A 22,879-nucleotide genomic window follows, 5' to 3' on the forward strand; every position below is an offset into this window, starting at 1 on the left:
TAATAACAGATGTCGTACAGAAGGCGGCTCGATGACTCGGTGTCTCACTGTGCTGCTCTTGGCAGGAAGCTGCCATCGGACCGCAGCAGCCCGTGGGGGACCCTGGTGAGCGCAGAGAACGTTCCTCCGCAGTCTGGGCCGAGGAGGGACAGCCCCGTCCGAGGTAGGTGAAGTTTGGGTGTGGGGTTGCAAAGAGGACGTGTCGGGGTGGCCTTCTTTGTGGCCGGTGGGTGCCCAGTGAGCGTGCTAGGGCGTCTGTTTGCTGCCAGAGCCGGAGTGGCCGCCAGCAGCTGTGGATTGCGGCGCGTCCGGTGCGGGCAGCGTGTCCTAGGCAGAGCCCGAGGGCCAGCACCGCTGCCGGGATCAGGCTCCCCGGGCCCGAACGCCATCGGGGCATCCTTGGGGCACAGAATGGCTGTTGGGTTTCCTGGACGGCGAGCTTCTTTATGCGGAGACGATGAGAACTCCTTGCCACGTGCGGGAATGGGGAACGCTTCCTGCAGACCACGGGATCGGAGCTGTGCTGGGCCGCTCGGGCGACGCGTCCACGTCGGAGTCGCCTGAACGGGTTGTCAGGAAGGAACAAGCCAGGTTTTCTCAACGGGGCTTCTTTTCAGCCTGAAAATAGAAACCAATTCCGTGGGGCCCTCGGAGGGTCAGAGCATCTCACGGAACGGCGGATGCTCGAGAGCAGGGTGCTTCCGGGCCGTGTGCAATACCTAGTTCTAAAACGCGGCCAGTGTGGCTGTTCAGCTGTAGTGAGGATGGATGGGTACGTGGATGGATACGTGGATGTGTACGTAGATGGACAGACTGTCGTTTCGCCCTTGATACTCATGAGGAGGGAGGGAGGGAAAACTGTAGATTGCTCTAGGACCTGTGGGGTCACCTTATTTTAAAAGGACCGGTAGAAGCATGGAAATAAGTGTACACAGTTGGGTCAGTGAATGCAGATTTTTCAGTTGTTTGGGAGAATGTCTGGTGATTGGTGTGATATTCAGAACCTCATAAGGTTCGGGTGCAGAAATAACCAATTTAAATGTTTGCTTTTAAGGGCCTTCTAGAATGTGCTTTCGTTTCGTTGGGCTGTAAACTCGAGTGCTGTTAACTGTAAGCGAGAGTATCCAATCTTTGTGCGGCTCCGCGGGGACAAGAGTGGCATTTTGTGTAGGAGGTCCCTGCAGTTCACGGTCTGCGTGGCTGAGACCAAGCCTCCCCGGCTAAGAACGAACGCCGGGCGAATAACGCACCTACAGCACGCAGCCGTTCCTGAGAAACACAATCGGCGCTTTATTCCCAGAGCTGCTGCGTGAGTCCGCGCCGGGCCCCAGCTGTCCCCGTCTCTCCCGTTGCCCGGTGCTGCCGCTGTCACGAGGCGGCTCAGAGCCCGCTCGCTCGTGTGGACGCCGCGTGTGCCTGCGCACCTGCCCTGGGCACAGTCCTGCCGCCACGGGCGGCGTAGCCCCTGCTGTGAATGGGGACCTCCCGGGCAGCTGGCAGCAGCACCGTGGGTGCGTGTGTGTGCATGTGCGCGTGTGTGCGCGTGCTGTCAGCGGCACTGTCCATAGCGAGAGACTCACGAGCAACAGCAGGGGGACCACAGGCTTCCTGTATCCCAGCGCGTGCACAAGCACTCCGAGGAAATTAGGACCGGAGCCTTCTGCTTTCACACTGCACAGCTGGCAATCTGTAGAATTGCGTGTGCGTTCAGAGGGTGGCGAGGCTCCTTGAAATTCCAGAACAGAAAGCCGTTTTCCTCTTTTCTCGGAGAATGTTTGATTTCTCAAGTATCAGTAAGAAATCCTGTACTTAAAACGTGAAATCTGGTGATAAAAGAAGTGAAAATTCAGGTCAAGGACTGTCTCTTTGGCCACCGCAACCAAAATCCTATAATGCCAAGATTTAAAGATGCCTGATGTTTTGCATAAATTTAAAACAATATAAACGTGTATAAAAAAATTGGAATTACTGAGGCACCTAGTCAACTCAGTCCGTACGGCATGCGACTCTTAATCTCCAGGTTATGAGTTTGAGCCCCATGCTGGACACAGAGATTACTAAAAAATAAAATCTTTAAAAAAAAAAAAAGAAAAGGATTATTGATCTGATGACTGGTACAGGATAGTGAATTTTTTTTTTTTGAAGGATTTATTTATTTATTTGACAGACAGAGATCACAAGTAGGCAGAGAGAGGGGGAAGCAGGCTCCCTGCTGAGCAGAGAGCCCGATGCGGGGCTTGATCCCAGGACCCTGGGATCATGACCTGAGCGAAAGGCAGAGGCTTTAACCCACTGAGCCACCCAGCGCCCCAGTGAATGTTTTTCATTGTATTCTGCTGAGACAACAGAATAGCATGGAGATAAGAGTTACTTGTCCATTCAGATCACATGGAGAACATTTTTGTGAGATTAAAGATTCTGTCCTGTGTAAAGATATGGAGGACAAAGGTTCTGCTCCCAAAGGACCTCACCGTGTCGGAGGGAAGGCGAGACACCAGTATTTACCGTGGAAGTGATGACACGTTAATTAGAATTTTTGTAAAAAAATCATGTGGTGCTTCAGAATCTTGGAGGAAAGACAGTGAGGTGACTTCTGCCTGAGTCATAGGGAAGACAGGTGGTGTCTGAGCTGAGAAAAAGCCAAAGCCAGGAGAGCAGATCCCACTGCGTTTGCTTACTTCTAGCTTTTTCTGTGGCGAGCAGCCCCCTTTACCCACCCCCACTGGCCTCACCCCCAGCTTCTCCTGTTTTCCCACAGGTTTTGCACCAGCTCTCTGAGCTTAGTCATTACGACCGGCTGGAGTCTGCTTCCTGCCAATCCCGGCCCCCCCCACCCCCCAACTGGGGTACCTCATAAGCTGGATAGAGCCGCTTGCTCGGGCTGTCCTAACTAACTGCCACAGACTAGGCAGCGTCGACAATAGAAACTTATTTTCTCAGTCTTCGGGAGGCCAGAAGCCCAAGATCAAGGGGCAAGGGGTCAGCAGCTTTAGTTTCTTCCAGGGCTTCTCTTCACAGGAGGTGGCACATAGCCACCTCCTCCCGGTGTCCTCGTGTGGTCTTCCCTTGGTGTGTCTCTGCCCAGTCTCTTGTAAGGACACCATTGAGACTGGATGAGGATTCACCCTGATGACTTCATTCTACCTTACTTACCTCATTAATAACCCTGTCTCCAAATAGTCACATTCTGAGGTCCTGGGGGTTAGGACTTCAACTTAGAAATTTTGGGGGGATACAGTGACTCCATAACCCTGAGGGAAATCTCCTTTCTGCCCTATACCTTGGAACCAGTGTGTCAGCTGCCTCCGTGCTTTTGGGAAGTGTCATCCTGTCATCGAGCTGCTGAGGTCACACCTGATGTGGGGGCATTTAAAACAAAAGGAAGAGGGAGGCTGCCATGCTCGAGTATGGCTGGTGAAGAGGGGAGTTCAGCTAAACCTCTCGAGGGTTTTTGGGGGGCACGTAACCGAAGCCTTGCTATTGCAGGCACCTTGTGATTCAGTGATTACACTGTTAAGCGTTGACCTTCCGAGTATGTGGCCATGGTGTGAGGAGGTGGGGACTCGGACAGTCACCTGGGAGATGTGTGCGTGCACCTCTCCAGCTTCTCACAGAGCCACCCCTACGTGGTCTGCTGGTCTCCCTGCCTGGATGGCTGCTAGTGCCTCCGAACAGAGCGGAGATGGCCATCCTGTCTTTGCCGCTCCGGCACCCCCCCGTGCAGGAGCTCCGATCTGAGCCGCACTTCCCCTGGTCACCTTGCTGCACAGGGCACAGCTCACCTCCCCCTGGGCAACACATTGCTCTCTGAGGAGCTCTGCTTTGACTCTCTGAGATCAAGCTAAAGCCTTTGTCCAAGCTTTCATCATCTCCAGGCTGGACCATGTCTGATACTTCCTTGCTGGTCTTGGAATAGAAATTAAATGATAATTGCCCCCATTCCCAAACAATGCAACGGCTTCTGGTTGGACTTGGAATAAAACGCAAGTGCCTGACCATGACCTACAAGGCCCTTTCTGGCCCTCTTCTTTTCGGAGCAGCCTTTATCAGACTTTTCTTTTCCCATCCAGTCTCAGGACTCACTGCCATCTTTCTATCCCTTGAACAAGCCAAGTTCCTTTCTCCCTCGAGGCCTGGTGGTTATTAAAAGGCTGTTCTTGAAATACCACAAGCCTACCTCGGGATGTCTACCTAGCAAATGGCAACTGGGTGTTCTTGCTCAGCTGGGGGAGGGGACCTTGTGTAAGCACAATGACAGGAAGATGGATGGACCAGTTGGCAAGTGGGTGAATGGAGATATTGGTGGGTGGTGGTGGGTAGATGAGGATGGATGGGTATCCACCTAACAGCCCTTGGTTTAGTCCTTGGTTTTGGCGAATAATGATCCGTGTTGGTACAATCCGTGTGCTGAAATTTTATGTAACAGTTTAGTTAACAGAACAGCAAGGGAAATGGGCTTGTCTTTCTGTCCTGGCCTAAATTCAGAATCAAGACAAACATCTCAACATACATTTATTTGGTAGTATCCTATTTTAAAGCTTGCAAGAAAGCCAAGTTGTGCTGTGGTCAGTTCTTGCTCTCGAGTTTGAGAGTTCAGTGAGTACTTGTTCAGGGAGGCTCCGGTAGACCAAGGAAGAAGTCAAATCTGGGGGTGGACCACGGCGGCTGTGGGCGCTGGCACGCTCCGTCTTCATAGCTGCCTTGCGGGCATTTCCGCCTCCGCCTTTAGGAGCTGCTGCCAGCGGGCTGGCACTGACCTGCAGGCTTGTATGTTGTTGGGACAGATGAGCGAGGGGGAGGAGAGTGAGAATATATCCCGAACCCCAACAACATGTAAAATTGAATCCGGATGGAATGGAGCTCGTTAGGGAAAATGTGCTTCAGTATAAAATTCATAAACAAGCTAAACCATGGGGGTCACCTTCCTGTATGTTTTCCCTCAGAGGTGACTGGGTGTGCAGAGGTAAATGCAAAGACGGATTTGTCAGTTACAGACAAGCGTCTTAGACAGATTTAAAAGTAAGAGAGGCTCTGCCCCTCATTTGCGGCTTTCAGGAAGACATTCGCTTTTCCTGGCCCTTAATTAGCTAAGGGACAATTGCAGCTTTCCATTCTGAACTGCTGCGCCGGGAAATTACGAAGCGAGCGCCAGTGGGGGCGTAGACAAGGGCACACTCCAGCTGGGACGTAATGCAGGGCAGAGCGGGCCTGGGGCAGAGCGGCCCCGCAGCTTCTTCCCTGGGCGGTGGTCTTAGTGGGCGGAGTGCTAGCCGACGTGCCCGGGCCCTCCCTCCGCCAGACCGGGCAGGGGTGGTGGGGGCCGCGGAGGGAGGGGGTGTAACTGCAGTTCTCCCTGAGGCAGGGAGAGCCACGTGGCTTTGGCAACCCCGGGGTCGGGGCTAGAGCGCGAGCACACATTGGCTTCCAGGCTGCTCTGGCCTGGCGGCTACACGTTATTTGGAAACTAGCGTGTGTGGGTTACAGGGTTTGTGGCTGGGGCGGCGGGAGGGAGCCGGAGCCGGCGCTGCAGGAAGAGGCGTGCCGGCAGAGGGCAGGCGGCACTCCCTGCGCTGGGCGCTGGGCGGAGGCCCCGGGGGAGGGACAGAGACGCAGAGGGACCGCAGACCCGACTTCCGGGTTCCGGTTCCGGGTTCCGGCCTCCGCGGAGCCACAGTGGGACGGCCTCGCTGCGGCTGCAACTGCGGCGCTCGCGTAATTTCCGGCACTCGCCCAGCCAGACCGTGCAGCCCCGTGGGCAGCTGCGCCTGCGCGCCCGGTGGAAGTCCGAGCTGGCCGGTCAGCTCCGGACCGGACAGCAGGCCACGCTGCCGCTTCCCAGATGGAGAGCCCTCCACAGCTCTCCTAATGCATTAACCCTCTGCACGTTTACCCTTTTGTCTCCCCTGTCCACTTCACAGCTCTCTTCAGAACTCAGACCCTTGTCAGCCGGCTTTGGTTGAGTTTGCACGTAAAGGGGCTCATCCGTGTTTTTGCCTTTCTCCAGAAATCCATCTAAACACACCGAGACCCGTCTCCTCTCCATCTTTCCAGCCGTGCCGCTCTCTTCTAGGCTGCGTTCGAGGGCCGAGATGGCCCGGGAAGCACCCACTCGGACAGCCATACGGCTTTCCACGCTCCTTAAATTGTTGCTGTTCGTAACGTCTAAAGCATTGGCTAAGTCCGCTCTGCCTGCTTTGAAGATCATCTTTGTTGCCTTTTAACTTTTGTGTGCTCTTCTGGTTGGTAGTCTAGTTAAGGTGCTTTCCATCTTGACTCAGGAACCAGGCAGTGAAGTATCCGGCCTCCAGTTCCTGTTCTACTGGGACTGATGTGGCGCTCTACCGACTCTTTATTGTTGGCTTTCCTAACATGAATGGGTGAAGCCAAATGTGCTAAACCTGAGTGATCAACCCATGTTTGAAATATATGCACATCTCAGGGTGCCTAAGTGGAACTGTCCCTTAAGCTTCCAACTCTTGATTTCTGCTCAGGGTGTGATCTCAGAGTCCTGAGATCCAGCCCCCATCCTGGGCTCACACTCAGTGTGGAGTCTGCTTGAGATTCTCCTTCTGTCTCTGCTCCTCCTGCTTGTGCTCTGTCTCTCTCAAATAAATAAATGAATCTTAAACATACGTACATCTCATCCATAAACTGTGTTCCCTTCCTTGTAGAAGGTACAGCCTGTGAAAGGGCATGGCAGTGTCCTCCTAGGATGGTAATGAGACTAAGCATTGTGCAAAAGTGGACATTCTAGAATAAAGGTAGACTGCAGACCTGCTTCACAGAGAAGGGCAAGGTTTGGGCAAGCAAGGTCATCAGGGATGACCCAGTAGGCGGCTGAGTCAATGCATTCCTTCTACACTTGCCTACCCCCAAGGCCACCTTCAGTATTTTTCCTTTTTTAGAAACTGTGGAAAGGAGGCACCAAATGCAGGCAGCTACTTTGGGGCCAGGGAAGGCAGCTTAATTGCAGCAAGTTTTTCCTTTGCTCTTTTTCCTTTGTTGGCGTTTATTTTTATGTTAGAACTCTGAAATCATTGTGTGTGCTGAAGACCATCAGGGAGTGTCAGGCCCACCGATGTTGAGGTCCCTCACGAGATGCCTGTGAGGACTGGACAGCCACCTGGTTCTCCGTTCTACCTCTTCCCACTTAAGACCAACAGGCGTGTAGGTACCTGTACATAGGGCTACTGTGGCTGGTCTTTGTCTGTGAGGTTACTCTAAATTCTTTGCCTTTTTTTATGGGATTGTAATGATTTATTTAATAGTAAGACTCACATAACCTAAAATTTACTATTTGAATGTGTATCATTTAGTGACACTTAGTATATTCGTGTTAGGCAGCCATCACTACTATGTAGTTCCAGAACATTTTGTCACCTCAAAAGAAAACCACCTACCCACTGAGCAGTCACTCTTGAACTGACTTTACTTTCTTTAACTTGAAAGATAACTTGAAGTGGTCCTTTCTATGCAGCAAGAATGTGTCTTACTCGAACACGGTCACCATCAGTTGGATGGGAGATGGACGCTTGGCTGTCAGAACTCATTTCCCACAGACTCAGAGTATTAAGTGGTTGTCAGATTCTTGCAGCTAGTTTCAAATCAGTTTAACTCATAAATTTGCTGACAGTCCACACATCTGAATGAAAAAAGGAAAACAGGTTTGCGAGTCACTTGTTGCCCTTAAGTGATCTAAAGTGCATCCAAATATTTCTTTTTTTTTTTTTAAGGATTTTATTTATTTATTTGACAGACAGAGATCACAAGTAGGCAGAGCAGCAGGCAGAAAGAGAGGGGGAAGCAGGTTCCCTGCTGAGCAGAGAGCCCGATGCGGGGCTCGATCCAAGGACCCTGGGATCATGACCTGAGCCAAAGGCAGAGGCTTAGCCCACTGAGCCACCCAGGCACCCTGCATCCAAATATTTCTAAATCTCTGTTAAACCCCCACGTCCCCCAAGAATTCATAGAAGACAACACAGAGCCAGGAGCATGTTTTATGTCTGTGCCCGCACCCCCATCCCTAGTAGCCCTGTTTCCTCCCCCTCCCAGTACAGAAATCATCACCACCTCCACCAGGATTCAGAGGAAGGGAAGATGAAGGAGGACGCGGGCATGGATTGCGACGGTGGTAGCCTGAGAATTCTCTCTAGTTCAAGTTTTCTGAAACAGCATTTGCGGCATATTCTTGGGAATATGCATGTTGTCCTCGTGAGTGTAATTTTCCGTATTTGTTTCCATATTAACCCTTAAGTTTATAACAGAATATTATGATGGTTTGCAGGACCACACCTGGTACGTGTGGCAGTGTCTCATTGCCAGTGCTAATAACATCACTGTCCCCGGCTGAGAGCAAAGAATCTGTCCACACTCTCATGGAAACCAAGCTCTGTCTCTAGATGAGGGGAGAGACAGCCAGGTGCCAGCGCCTCGGAGCTCTGTGTCCTGTCTGTCAGAAGAAAAGGGATGGGTGAAATGAGTCCTTCTGTGGCATCTGGGAAACTGCAGTAGCTGAGATCGGGGGCCCGCAACAGAAACAGCTCGTTCCCAGGAAAACCCCGTCACTTGTCACGTTAAACATTTGCTTTATGGTTTTATTCTCATATAATTGTAAGTTTGTTTTGTATTTCCTAGCCTAAGAGCTGTGAAAATAAGGAAAATAAAATGTTTTACATTTAGACATTACACAATACAGTAAAAAATAAAGCCATACGCTGCATGATTCCGTATGTATAGGCAGAATCTATAGAGACAGAAAGCAGATTCATTTGCCAGGAATTAAGGATGGGGGGGAATGGGAATGCCTGCTGGAGTAGGTACGGAGTTTCTTTGGGGGGGGGTGATGAAAATATTCTGGAATTAGATAGTACTGATGGTCGCATAACTGGTGAATATACTAAAATTACTGAATTTTGTTTACTTTCATACAGTAATGTTATGGTATGCAGACTATACCAGGTTTTTTTTGCCTGGGTGGCTCAGTGGATTAAGCCGCTGCCTTCGGCTCAGGTCATGATCTCAGGGTCCTGGGATCGAGCCCCGTGTCGGGCTCTCTGCTCCGCAGGGAGCCTGCTTCCTCCTCTCTCTGCCTGCCTCTCTGCCTCTCTCTCTCTCTGTCAAGTAAATAAAATGAAAAATTAAAAAAAAAAACTTAAAAAAAAAAAAAGATTTTATTTATTTATTAGAGATCACAAGTAGACAGAGAGGAGAAAGCAGGCTCCCCTCCCCCAAGCAGAGAGCCCGATGCGGGGCTCTATCCCAGGACCCTGGGACCATGACCTGAGCCGAAGGCAGAGGTTCTAACCCACTGAGCCACCCAAGCGTCTCTTAAAGATTTTTATTTGTTTATTTGACAGACAGAAACACATATCCCTGTCCTTGACATGGACTATTTGTGCGCTTGAAGAATTCCACAAATAAAAAGGGAACAGAGCAAGATAAGCACCCTAGCACTTTGATTCCAGAAGATCTCTGCCCCCCCAGCCTCTGAGGTAGTCTTGGTGAAACCTTAAGCCCTTCCCAAGTCACTTCACCTAACGCGGCATGTCAGACTTTATAGCCTGAGGGTGCCCTCCCTACCCCACGCCACCACTGCAAGGCAGAACATCACAAAGGAGCTGTGGTCAGAGCATCCCGAACTCTCTACTCCCACGCTGTGAAGGAGCCACGGCCACGCCTAGTTGGGTGGACAGTGTAAACTCCTGAAGTCCGACTTCCACCCTGGAGACAAGTAAAATGAAGACAAGAGAAATGGATCTTATTCTTGCAAGAGAATCATAAAATCTTGTTTTTGGGGGGCGCCCAGGTGGCTCAGTGGGTTAAAACCTCTGCCTTCGGCTCACGTCGTGATCCCGGGGTCCTGGGATCGAGCCCCACATCGGGCTCTCTGCTCAACAGGGAGCCTGCTTCCCTTCCTCTCTCTCTGCCTGCCTCTCTGACTACTTGTGATCTCTGTCTGTCCAATAAGTAAATAAAGTCTTCAAAAAAAAAAGTTTCTGAAATGTCTAGACATCCAGGTCCCACCTTTCCATCCCTGAATGCCCACTCACGGACAGCCGTCCCTTGACCAAACCCACAGGCTGGCAAACTCGTCCAGTCTTCCTGGAGCCGAGCTCCACAAACTCCCATATGTTCATGGCTGCCGCCACGCTACAAGACTTGAGTCATCATAACAAGAACAGTCTGTCCCCCAAAGTCAAGAATATTCAGTCTGACCCTTTACAAACTTTGTAGATCTCCGAGGTACAGCCGCATTGCTCAGACCTGACTAATGCGCAGACTCGTTTTAAATTAACTTTTTTTCCTGTGGCATCCTAGTGTTCACAGATTTTTTTTAAAAAACTGGTATAGGGGGTGCCTGGGTGACTCAGTGAGTTAAACCCTCTGCCTTCAGCTCAGGTCATGATCCCGGGGTCCTGGGATCAAGCCCCGCATTGGGCTCTCTGCTCAGCAAGGAGCCTGCTTCCCCCCCTCTCTCTGCCTGCCTCTCTGACTATTTGTGATCTCTGTCTGTCAAATAAATAGATATACTTAACAAGTATTTCTTTTATTTTTTTAATATTTATTTTTTTATTTGACAGACAGAGATCACAAGTAGGCAGAGAGGCAAGCAGAAGCAGGCTTCCTGCTGAACAGAGAGCCCAAGGCGGGGCTCGATCCCAAGACCCCGGTACCATGAACTGAGCCGCAGGCAGAGGCTTTAACCCGCTGAGCCACCCAGGCGCCCCTAAACATAGCTTTCTTTAAAAAGTTCACTTTTTTTTTTTAATAAAGCTGTTCTTTTTTAAATTTTTATTTATTTTTAAAGATTTTATTTATTTATTTGACACAGAGAGAGAGATCACAAGTAGGCAGAGAGGCAGGCAGAGAGAGAGAGAGAGAGATCACAAGTAGGCAGACAGAGAGAAAGGGGGAAACAGGTTCCCTGCTGTGTAGAGAGCCCGATGCAGGGCTCTATGCCACGACCCCAGGACCATAACCTGAGTTGAAGGCAGAGGCTTTAACCCACTGAGCCACCCAGGCACCCCTATGACAAGTATTTCTAACGTAAAGTCTCCAAAGCACTAACATAGCATGAGCGATGTAAAGACGTGAGTGTCTTAGATCCCCTGATAATTATGCCTACTATAGTAAACATGGGTGTATGAAAACCCAAATTACAAATCTGAGTGTTGTAAAAGTGCTTTCTCTTTGGAAATAATATGCTGAGGGCATTCTTTAGAAAGTCCTCAACATGGGCAGCATCGAGGTCTTGTTTCCCAGTACCCTTCTATAATCAAAGCACCCAGTGCTGCGTGCAGGGGATGGCTGGGTTTAGGCCTGGGTGGAGGATATACAGAATGAGCCTGGAACATCTTGTAATGCCAAAAAGTAAGCGAGAACTAAACCAAATGAGCCCAACAATAAGGATATGTCAAAGGGACACAGAGCTTTCTGTGACCAGAGTTGAAACAGGTGAAACAATGAAATGAAGTAGTGTTAGATTGTAAGCCAGTGTATAAATTAAATATTCCGGAGTCCATACTGGTCTACATATATGATCGAGTAAATAAGTGGAGAGAGAAGAGACAAAAAAAATCGCAGATGATCTCTGTAGATCCTCTGCGTTCATGGAGGTGTATGGGTAACCTCCTTCCAAAGAGGGCAGAGTGGCCAGGTGGAGGGAGAGAAGGAGCTGATGATGGAGAAACTGACCGAGGCTAACCCCTGCCAGGTGGCGCACGGAGAGTAGCTGCGTTGACAGCCTGACCGTTGAGCTTCTGTGAGAATGGCACTTTGTACCTTTGTGATTTTCCCCCAATCTATAATCACATAGATACATGGTTATAAATCTATAATCTGACCAAATCTATGATCCTGACCAGAACATCAGACAAATCCCAGTTGAGAGACACTCTACAATGCCCGACAGTGCTCCTCAGAATTGTCAAGGGCATCAAGAAGAAGGAAATTCTGGGAAGCTGTTCCTTAGGGGAAGCCAAGGAGACGTGACAACTAAATGTAATGTTCCCTTGACAGGATCCTGGAACAGAAGAAGGACATTAAGTAAAAAAGACATCTGAATCAAGTGTGGACTTTAGTGAATATCAATATCCCCAGATTGGCTCATTAATGGTAACAAATGTTACCACACTAATGTGTAAGATGTTTACTGTCGGGGGACCAGGTGTTGCAGATAATCAGACCTCTCTTCTTCTTGTAATTTTTCTGCAAATCTGAAAACATTCTAAAATGAAGTGTTTATTTAAAATTGTAATTTTGGGGGGGGGGGCACCTAGGTGGCTCAGTGGGTTCAGCCTCTGCCTTTGGCTCAGATCATGATCCCAGGGTCCTGGGATCGAGCCCCGCATCGGGCTTTCTGCTCAGCAGGGAGCCTGCTTCTGCCTCCATCTGCCTCTCTGCCTACTTGTGATCTCTCTCTCTCTGTCAAATAAATAAATAAATAAATAAATAAATAAAATAAAATTGTAATTTTTTGAGATTTTATTTTTAAATAATTTCTACACCTAATGTGGGGCTTAAACTCAGAACCCTGAGATCAAGAGTCGCATGTTCTACTGAATGAGCCCGCCAGGCACCCCTAAAATCATATTCTTACAATGCATTTTGAGTTATTCAGTCTGTAAATATTAGGAACATGCCTTTTGAGCAGTGAGTATGGTGAAGTACCTAATCAGCTGCCAGATTCTTACTAGATATGTGTTATGTGGATGGCCATGCACCCTGCACTGAGGGTTAAGGTCACGGAGATGGCCCCGGGCAGATGGTGTCCTCTCTCAGGATGGGGATCGTGTCCTTAGTGGAGCAATCAGTGGAGATGAGAAGTCGTAGGAAGAATGTAAGCTTTGGGGTTGAAGACACAGATTCAAATTCTCATTCTCCTTTTCATTGCAATTGCATCAGGCTACCTAAGTTAATAACCTCATGTCCCCGGCTGATGAGGTACCATAGCAACCTTCCTTGCAGACCGGTCTAAGTGCTGACTGGTATAACGTTCATGCATCGGCACGGTGCTTCAGATCGAGCAGGTGAGGAAGAAAAGGACAAGTCGCTCCTACGAAGAGAGCCGTAATCTAGGACATACTGCAGGGCAGCGGGGGTCACTTGATTAAATGAGCAAGGCTCGGAAATCATGAATTCAGAAGATGCTGACGGAAGAAGGTTGAAAAGAGAAAACTGGTTCTGAAGGGTACGCACAAGACCGGGGAGGGCTCGGGGCTCTCAGCACGGGAAGGGGCTATTAGGGACAGCGGTAGGGGGGTGCTTTCCGCTTGGGGGTGGCACTGGGGTCTTGGGCTGCTTTAGGAAGGGAGGTGGAGGGCAGGGACTTTAAATACGGGTCATTGTGAGGTGACAGGCTGGTAAGTCACAGTCAGCCTGTGACTTCTTTGTCTTCCTCACTGAATGCTTTGCACACAGTAAAACTTCCGGAAATACTTTGTTAGTTGTTTGCTGGATTACGTTCCCAGTGAGTGTGTAATAAACCCAAGAGGACAAATAGGATACAAATAGATATAAATTAGGCTATTCAGTGGGATTTTTTTTCTTTCATTGTTCCATCTGATTTTATAACGGTTGAATTGAACCGTGTATCACACATGCTCTGTGATTTGCATAGTTAAATAGTAAAGCTGCATGAAATATGTTCCGTGGGCTTTCCTGTATTTTCCCCCTTTTTAAATTATAAGGAGGAAGACACCCAAGGCTTTTGGGGTTTTAAAAAGGGCAAGTCTTTCAGGGGTCTAAGCATAGAAGCCTTGGGAATGTTCACCCTGAGGTTGTTTGAGTCTCGGGGGTTAGAGTTGACGGAGCCTGCGTGAACTTGTCCATCACGAGGCGGCAGGCACAGACAGGCCAGCTGTTGTGAGTGTGGCTTTGAGACTCCTCTGTGCCGGAGGCAGCTAGACCCAGGGGCTGCGGCAGAGCACGGCTGCCGGTCCCTGGAGGAGGGATACCGCGGCGTTCACAGCCCACCACCACCCAGACGGCAGTGAGCGGGGAGCCGGTAAGCGCCTCCCGCATTTGTGGGTAAGGCAGCTCGCCCAGGATGGGACTGTTGGCCAGCGTTTGTAGTTAGAGTGTTTCTTTTGTTCTCCTGTCTTTAAAAGCAGGTTGTCAGCTCGCAGTGCAGTGGGTCAGCTCTGGGGAGGTCTGCAGATATCTCCCTTGTTTATTGTTCTGCCTGAAAATGAAAAAGAATGCAAATCGGGGTCCAGTTCCCAGCTCAAGCCCTGCACGCGTGCACATATGTGTGTGGGCATGTTGCGCGTGTGCTGCTCGTGTGCAGATAGATACATGCACATTTTGCAGCTTTGGTCTCTGCAGTCGGCTAAAGGCGCGCTGAAACTAGAAAGCAGTGCCTTTCAGTCCGGCGTTCCGGGCTGCAAGCCCTCGTGCAGGTGTGACCGGTAGCCGTGGCATGTGGGAGCCTTGTTCCCCGTCAGAGCTGCAGACCTCTGCCTTCCCTGCGGAAGGCCAGCATTGCACGAGGATCCGTGGTCCTTGTCTGGCCTTTTCTTTTTTTCCATGCCAGTAAGAAATTAGCATTTTCATGACTGAGACTCTGACTGCAGATATTGAAAGGAAATGGTGAGTCAGCCACATGGAAAAGGGGCGGTTGCGGGGTGGGGGGGACAAAATCAGGTGTGCATGTTGAGTCATGAAAAAAATGCTCTGTGGGTAAATTCACACATAGCCTGCTTGCTAATTGCAGTGAAAACATCTCACTGGAGAAAATGGAATTAGTGTGGCTCTGCGTATTTTCCAGTTCTTAGATTTTGCTCTCTGGTGTGATAGTGACAGCTGAGAGGCATGTCGTCTCTTTACAGGTTTCAGCAGACATGTGCTATGAATCTTTTTTTTTTTGACCTTTTGTATTGTAAAAGAAACATCTGTGGCCGTATTTCTGATTGATGGAAATGCTTTGCCTTTACTGATGGAGGCTTTTGTGTGTGGAGGGAGGATGCCATTTTCCGAGAAATTGCTGCATATGTGTGTGTGTGTGTGTCTGTGTGTGCATACACACGCACACACCTGCATCTACTGACCGGTCTGCATTTACGGACTCACATGGGTAGTAGTTATTTTAAAATGCATGTGTTTGCAGTCATGCTGGTGAGAAGGAAAAAGGAAAAGGGGTTGGAAAAAAGGTTTTGAGAAATCTGCCTGGCAGCATTTATAATTAAATAATTAGAGAGCCTTACACGTTGAAGACTTAGAGAATGAATGAATGAAACATGTCACATAAAATATTGGAAAATTTGGTACGGATTGGCTGGCTGGCTGGCTGGCCTGTTTTCCTTGCAAAGCAGAATCTTTGAGGGGCTATTGTCTGAATATTGTTTATGGTTACATTGCAGAAAAGTATTCCACAGATGGTAGGGAGAGGTACATCTCTACACTGGCTTTTTGTCATGCATGGTAGAAAAAACATTCCGTCTTTTTCTCTCACGTGTGCACACACACTCACACCCACACTAACACACACCCCTTAAAGAAAAATGTGCAGGGTATCCTCATAGATGCGTGAACAGAATACACACAGCAGCAGTTGTTTCGAGTAGTGCCCGAAATAACCGCGTATGTTGGTATGAACCGTCTGGGTTGGGTTCGGCATCTCCTGCCCAGCCGGAGAGACGTGACCCTGGGAAGCGCGTGCTTGCTGCTCTTGTTCTGCACGGACTGGCTCCTTCCCCAGGGTCCGCCTTTGAATTTCAGAGGTGTATTGGCAGCAAATATTTCATGTGGCCTTTAGAATGCATTTGTTCTACTTTTAATGCTTGTAATTCTTTGCCTCGTCTCTGCCTTAAAATTTCAGAAGATTAAGGTGGTGAAGTAGCAGAACCAAGGGCCGCTGTTTTGTGGCCACTGGGTCCGTCTGTCTTTTCCTGGTTAGTGGCCACTAGTGCTTTCTAGTTGGCTTTTCCTAGATCGTCAGGTCCGTTCTGGGAGGCTTATACACATAACTGGATGTCTGAAAAGATCTTAGAGTTACTGAGTTTTTTGCCTTAAAAAAAAAAAATTGTGGAATCTCTTCTGTTAATTTTTAAAGTTCACAGAGCATCCCTCCCCACATATATCTTGGGTCTTACCACATCGCATACCGTGTTCATTCTACATAAACAAAGTGGGCCTTAAGTGACTGGGTTCACAGAGCCGGTTAGTGGAGAGCCCATATATGCAGTAGGGCTGGTTTTTCACCTTGTGGGTTCCTGCTGATCAATACCCCCTGCCTCTGATGTTGGAAAGGTCCTACAGGTGAGTACGGGCTGAGTGGGGATGGTGGTGGTGCATGTTGCCAAACCCAGCCTCCTATGACCTTTCGAGGCCCACATCCCCTATGCTGAAGGTGCAGTGAGAAGGAATCCCAGTGTGGTCTCCCATGGGGGGTGTGTAGTACCAAGAACCCCTCACCAGACAGAGAGACTGGGGACGCGTGTCCCAACCCCACGTGGGTGTAAATTTGCAGGTCACACGGCCTTTCTGACCCTCCATTCCTTTGTCCATAACAGCAGGCATTTAGAGCCACTGATTTCTAAGGTCACGTTAAGCCGTAACAGCGTTTCATTCTCAGGGAGAGAAGCCAGGGACTTGAATTCCCCTTAAGGTCACCCTCCAGGCCCATAGGTCACATTGTCTGACTCCCGTGCCACCAACACTTGTGAAAGAAGGACCTAGACATGGAGAGGAGACACATGTGTGGAGTAGCTCTGCGGTCCATGTACACGTAACGGGCGCCCCCAACAGCTAGACCTGCCTCGGGGCTGGGCGCCAGCACCCCACAAAGTCAGCAGCTGATAAGCAAGGTGCTCTGCGGGGTCACATGCATACCGTGTGTTACTGAATGACTGTTACAGAGTCTAGACAGTGGGCCCTGAAACACACTTAGGCCACGAAAGGTGGAGTAATTAGAAATTCTAGGAAGGTGTTTAACACGGATATACACATGCATGTGTGTGTATATATGTGCAATACACATGCACTCATGTGTGAGACATTTCATAGAGGAATACAGTCTAGAAGGTCAACTGTTACGTACAATAAATATATCTAAAGCCTACTGGGTAAATCACCCATTTCCAAATATGGTTCAGCCGAGTAGCAATAAGTAGACGCTCTCCTTGGGTGTGAGATTGTAGAATTTTGGATCACATTTAGTTGTCGTGGGAGGAGGACAACCAAAGCAAATGATTTTCTCTTCAATTATGGGAAGAATATACTATTATTATAATTCTATTTTCATCTTTTTTTTTTTAAGATTTTATTTATTTATTTGACAGAGAGAGAGATCACAAGTAGACAGAGAGGCAGGCAGAGAGAGAGGAGGAAGCAGGCTCCCTGCGGAGCAGAGAGCCCGATGCGGGGCTCGATCCCAGGACCCTGAGATCATGACCTGAGCTGAAGGCAGCGGCTTAATCCACTGAGCCACCCAGGTGCCCTCATCTTTTTTTTTTTAAGATTTTATTTATTTATTTGACAGACAGAGATCACAAGTAGGCAGAGAGGCAGGCAGAGAGACAGAGAGGGAAGTAGGCTCCCTGCTGAGCAGAGAGCAGGATGCAGGCCTTGATCCCAGGACCCCAGGATCATGACCCGAGCTGAAGGCAGAGGCTTTAACCCACTGAGCCACCCAGGCACCCCCTATTTTCATCTTTTACCAAATAATTACCCCACATTCAGAATGGCTCCTTAATTTCATGAGCTTGACGTATATTTTTGAGAGTCAGAATTTTTACTAGTTTGGGGCGCCTGGGTGGCTCAGTTTGTTAAGCGACTGCCTTCAGTTCAGGTCATAATCCCAAGGTCCTGGGATCGAGTTCCACATCGGGATCCCTGCTCAGCGGGGAGCCTGCTTCCCCCTCTCCCTCTGCCTGCCTCTCTGCCTACTTGTACTCTTTCTCCCTCTGTCAAATAAATAAATAAAATCTTTTTTTAAAAAAATTTTTTACTAGTTTGAGGATTATGGCTCCCCTAGGTTGTGTATATATATTAAAATATTTTATTTATTTATTTGAGAGAGAGAGAGTGCACAAGCAGGGGGAGCAGCAGGCAGAAGGAGAGGGAGAAGCAGGCTCCCTGCAGAGCAAAGAGCCTGATGCAGGACTGGATCCCAGGACCCTGGGATCATACCTGACCTGAAGGCAGACACTCAACGAACTGAGCCACTCAGGCACCCTTACAGTTTGTTGTTGTTGTTGTTGTTGTTGTTTTTCTTTTTTAAGGACATATTTTAAAATCTGCTTTGCTAATTAAAACATTCTTAGTAAAAATTGAAGGAAGTTCTTTATATGATGCATGGCATTCTGAGATATGAGTGGCCAGTAGAGGTCCTCTGGACTTTTCGGGTTGTCTCTAGTGTTTCACAGTTATAAGTAATACTGTAGCAAACATCTTGTAAAATATTCTTGTTCCGGCAAGCTGATTTCCTCAGAGTAAAATTCTAGATCGGGAATCGCAAGGCAGGCTTTTGGGAAGTATGCCCAAGAAGCCTTCCATGACGTGTGTACTATTTACATCCAGCCACCCAACAGCCTAGGACAGTCCTGCCCTTCCCAAAACGTTGTCCATAGTGGATGTTTAAAAAATTCTGTGACTCGATAGGCAAAAAAGTTCATTCGTCCGTCCTTCCTTCTTGCCTTCCAGTAGGCTCCATGCCCCTGACATCAAGACCTGAGCTGAAATCAAGAGTCAGACACTTAACCGACTGAGCCACCAGGGCACCTCCTGGTTATTTCATTTTTAGCTTGCATTTTCTCAGGAAGGAGCGAAGTTAAACCTTGTGTGTTGCCTAGCTGTTTGTATTTTTTTCTCTTGTTCGTTACTGCTCACATCTTGTGTTCGTTTTCCTGTTGGGCGTGGGGACTTTTCTTCTTGATTATTGTTATTTAGGTTGCAAAAGATCTGCTGTGTGCTTTTCAAACATTTATGGTTGGTTACAGTAGTTTTTTTTTTTTTTTCCTTTTCCATGTACTAGTGGTGATCATGTTGTTGCCCCTCGCTGGTGGCTGCGTGCAATCCATTCCCATTCTGCTAGCTCCTGGCTCCTGGCAGTTGTGTGCTGGCATTTGCCTTCCTGCTGTAGAAAGCATAACCATGTGGGGCTCTGTGGGCATGAATTTCCTATGAGCTGTAGACTGCCAGCTGCAATATTCTCTAGTAGCTTTGCAAAGATAAAACTGCTCAGGCAGAGAAGAACCCCAGTGTTTTAGGAGAACGTCTAACGTGGTGTTGCGGAGAGAAAGCAGGAGTCAGAAATGAAGTCTCCACCCTAGCTCAGGTTAGAAAACAAGCTCTTGGGGCTTCAGTGTCCTGGAAATGCTGAGTTGTGTCCGTCGTGCTCGCTTTCTGCAAATGGAGGTTAGTAATAGGGTCGTCTCTGCTGAAGAATGGAGACGTGCTTGGCTTCGCAGTGCCCCAGGTCTGTGGAGGCACAACCACCAGACCTCCGGGTATTCTAGCATCTGCTCATTTGAGCATTTGTCCATGCTTGTGTGTTTCTCCCTTCTGTTTCCTCTCGTTGTGATGCGTTTATGTTCATTTTAATATGTTCCTGTTGTGTGTTTTCCTTTGATACTTAAACCCCGAGTGGTCAAATGTTTTGGGGTGGTGTATGTCAAAATAAAATAATTAGAAGCCATATAACTATAGATATAAATACATTGGAAACAGCGAAGGGCTACTCAGTCGCGAGTTTTTTTGTTTTTTTTTTTAAAGATTTTATTTATTTGACAGACAGATCACAAGCAGGCAGAGAGGCAGGCAGAGAGAGAGAGGAGGAAGCAGGCTGTCTACAGAGCAGAGAGCCCGATGCAGGGCTCGATCCCAAGACCCTGGGATCATGACCTGAGCTGAAGGCAGAGGCTTTAACCCACTGAGCCAACCCAGGCGCCCCGCGAGTTCATATTTTTTATTACGGTCTCCACTTTGTTGAAAAATCGAGTGACTTCCAGTGGCCTTTCACAGACAAGTAACCGTAACTGAATCCGTGAGCCGCTTCTGTTTCTGCCCCATTCACGGCGGTGTAACGTGAAATTGGAAGGAGGCAGGAGCCCTACGGAGGACAGCCGACGCATGCGGTCCTCCTCTCCTTTCAGACCGGGGGCAGCGGAAGATGCTCTCCCAGGTCTCACCGTTCCCGCACGCTGGTATGCGTGCGTGCATGCCCGTGCATGCGCATGCGTGGGTGTGCGTGCCCGTGCATGCGCATGCGTGGGCGCGTTTGCGCCTATGTTTTCATTACCACGAGACCGGAAGCAGCGCGGTTTCCCGCAGAGTCTTCAGGGGACAAATGTGTTTCTGGTAACGGATCTGTATTTCTGTGGTCAGGCACCGGAGAGCCTATAAAATTGAATCAGGCTCAGAGAGATTCTCCCTCAAAAGCTCTTCTCCTCTCTTCTTGGGGAGAATAATCCGTAACAGACTGCCGTGGGCCGACCGTGATTGCTCACGGTTCCAGAGGCTGGAAGTCCAAGACGGGAGTGCAGCTGATTCGCTGCCTGCTGAGACCCGCCTCCTGGCTTGTAGACGGCTGTGTTCTCGCTCTGTCCGCTCTGTCCTTAGGTGGGGGAGAGCGGAGAGCAAGGCAGCAGGTGTTCTCCTGTCTCCCGCAGAAGCTCACTGTCCCATGGCTGAGGACTCAATCGTCATATCATGACCTCCCAAAGGCCCCGCCCGCCACCTCACACCTTCCTGTTGGGGGTGGGTGTTAGCATCTAACACATGCATTTTGGAGGGACCCAGAAATAAATGTAAGTGCTGTGATGCAGGGTAGTCAGAAGGCGCAAGAAAATCAGCCTGCCACTGTTGTCTTCCTCTCCCCACTCCCTCCCTTCCTGCCTCCGTTTCTCCCTGTTACCTCACTGAGTCTTTGCTGAAGGCTGCTTTGTGCCAGGGACAGAGATGGGTGCTAGCAATGTACCCAGGAGGATCGATAGTAAATGAAAATAACACAGATGAAATAACAGTTTGGGGACAAACACATTAAGTCCTTATGGGGGTTCAGCAGGAGAAAGGGTTATCTTTGTCAACAGGTCTGGGAAATGCTCCATGGAAAATGTTACGCTTCATTTGGATCTTAAAGAAAACAGGAATGGTGTCTCTAGGACATCTCCTGAACAGTGTGGATCAAAGCAGAGATCTGGAAACCACAAGGCATCCATGGCAGGGAAGGGCCTCTGTCCAAAATGTATGTTGCAGGAGTCCCTGAGGACTCGTAGGTGGCTTGGGAAGGATGAGAGGGGGAGCCTAGAAGATCAAGCCTGCAGTCTGGCCTTGATTTGGTGATGGTGAGAGGAGACACTGGAGGTTTCCGGGGGAGAGGATCAAGCTCTCTAGTTTCCATGCTAATCATGACAAAAATGTGTGCGTGTTGGGAAAATGTGGTAAATGGAGGAAAGAAGAAGGTTGGAAATGCCCATCATGGGGGATCTGTCACATGGAATACTTTAACAATCTGGAAAAGTTACTGCAAGATGGCTTTGCTTTCAGAAAATTTAATTTGTGAAAGTGGTGGTTAGATTCCCCTCTCCAATTTGTTGAAATGGGGCATTTCCCTGTCATTTTAGTGGGGGGTTGGTTGGTAGTTCTAAGGAATTTAAATCTACATTTGCCTGAAGTAGGCTCTCCTGCCAGATAAGAACACTGAGCAACTTACAGTAGTTTCAAGCCAGGCCCAGATGACTGCCTGAGAACAAGCGGGAACTTTCTGGGACAGTGCAGTTGTATTTAGACTCGACTGTGGTGGGGAACACACAGCGCTGCACATTTACTCAGACCTCCGATGGCTTGAATTTTATCATATATAAACAATACCTTAATAAAATTATGGTAGGTGTGGGGAAGAAAAGAGGTGAACATGTTTTGTAACGTGAAGAACTCCCAGATCCATAGCGAGATTCTAGGAATTCAAACACGTGGTTTTAAAAACTTAGTGGGTCAGAAGAAAAGCATGTAGATCTAGGGGCAAGAATTAAGGTGAACTCAAATTCATTTATTGCTTGTTACCTGTGCCGTAACGCTTGTAGTAGCATTTAAGTTCTTATTAACAACAGATCATACCTAATAAAAGCTTAAGCACCGGAGATGTTCCCAAAACTACTATTGAGATGAATGGAATGTCTGCCATCATAAAATATTGATCTGATCCGATTTTTCCTTCTCACTGCTTCTAATGATTTCAAGTGACAGTTTGTGACACACTCCTCTCTGGTTCACATGAGGTTGGTCACAAGAGACCGTTGCTCCCACCAGTAGCTAAAAAATGCCCAGTTTAAAAGAACCCAGCAGACCTTGCTCTTGGTGTAAAGAGCTCTTCTCCCCTTTGGCATTCCTTTCTCCTCATACGTTCTTCATAGTACTTTTCAAAATGAGCTTGAATTTTTAAGGAATTAATATCTGCCTTGCCTTCTAGACCAGGGTTTGGTGAACTACAGCCCGAGAGCCAAATCCCCTGGGCCCAGGGTTTGAGAACTCTTTCTGGGTGGAGGATTAAGGATCAAGGAAGGATTGGTTCCTCCGAGGCTGGTAGCCAGGGGCACTTAATGTTGCTGTTTTTTCAGATGATGATAATCTAGTTTTAGAGCGACATGCCAAGCCAAGGATTAGGCTCAGGAGTAATTTTTAATATTCATATCAAGTGGTTAGAAAAATGGGAGATATGGGGGTGCCTGGGTGACTCCGTCATTAGTCGTCTGCCTTCAGCTCAGGTCATGATCCCAGGGTCCTAGGATCGAGCCCCACATCTGGCTCCCTGTTCTTCAGGAAGCCTGCTTCTCCCTCTCCCACTCCCCCTGCTTGTGTTCCCTCTCTCGCTGTGTCTCTCTCTGTCAAATAAATAAGTAAACTCTTTTTTAAAAAGGGAGGGGAAGAAAAGAAAAATGGG

The 22,879-nt window shown here is 48.7% G+C and overlaps 1 protein-coding gene across 3 annotated transcripts in view; it reads left to right on the forward strand.

The window, feature by feature from the left end:
- The window catches only part of SHROOM2 (shroom family member 2), a 130,660-nt gene that overhangs the window by 85,546 nt on the left and 22,235 nt on the right, over positions 1 to 22,879 (forward strand). For all 3 annotated transcript variants that reach the window (XM_045996460.1, XM_045996459.1, XM_045996458.1), the window contains exon 5: positions 66 to 163. In XM_045996460.1, coding sequence (XP_045852416.1) covers positions 66 to 163 — 98 coding nt within the window. The remainder of the gene's footprint in view (positions 1 to 65; positions 164 to 22,879) is intronic.

The sequence above is a fragment of the Meles meles genome, chromosome X (genome assembly GCF_922984935.1).
Source record: "Meles meles chromosome X, mMelMel3.1 paternal haplotype, whole genome shotgun sequence".
In the NCBI taxonomy this organism is placed as follows: Eukaryota; Metazoa; Chordata; class Mammalia; order Carnivora; family Mustelidae; genus Meles; species Meles meles.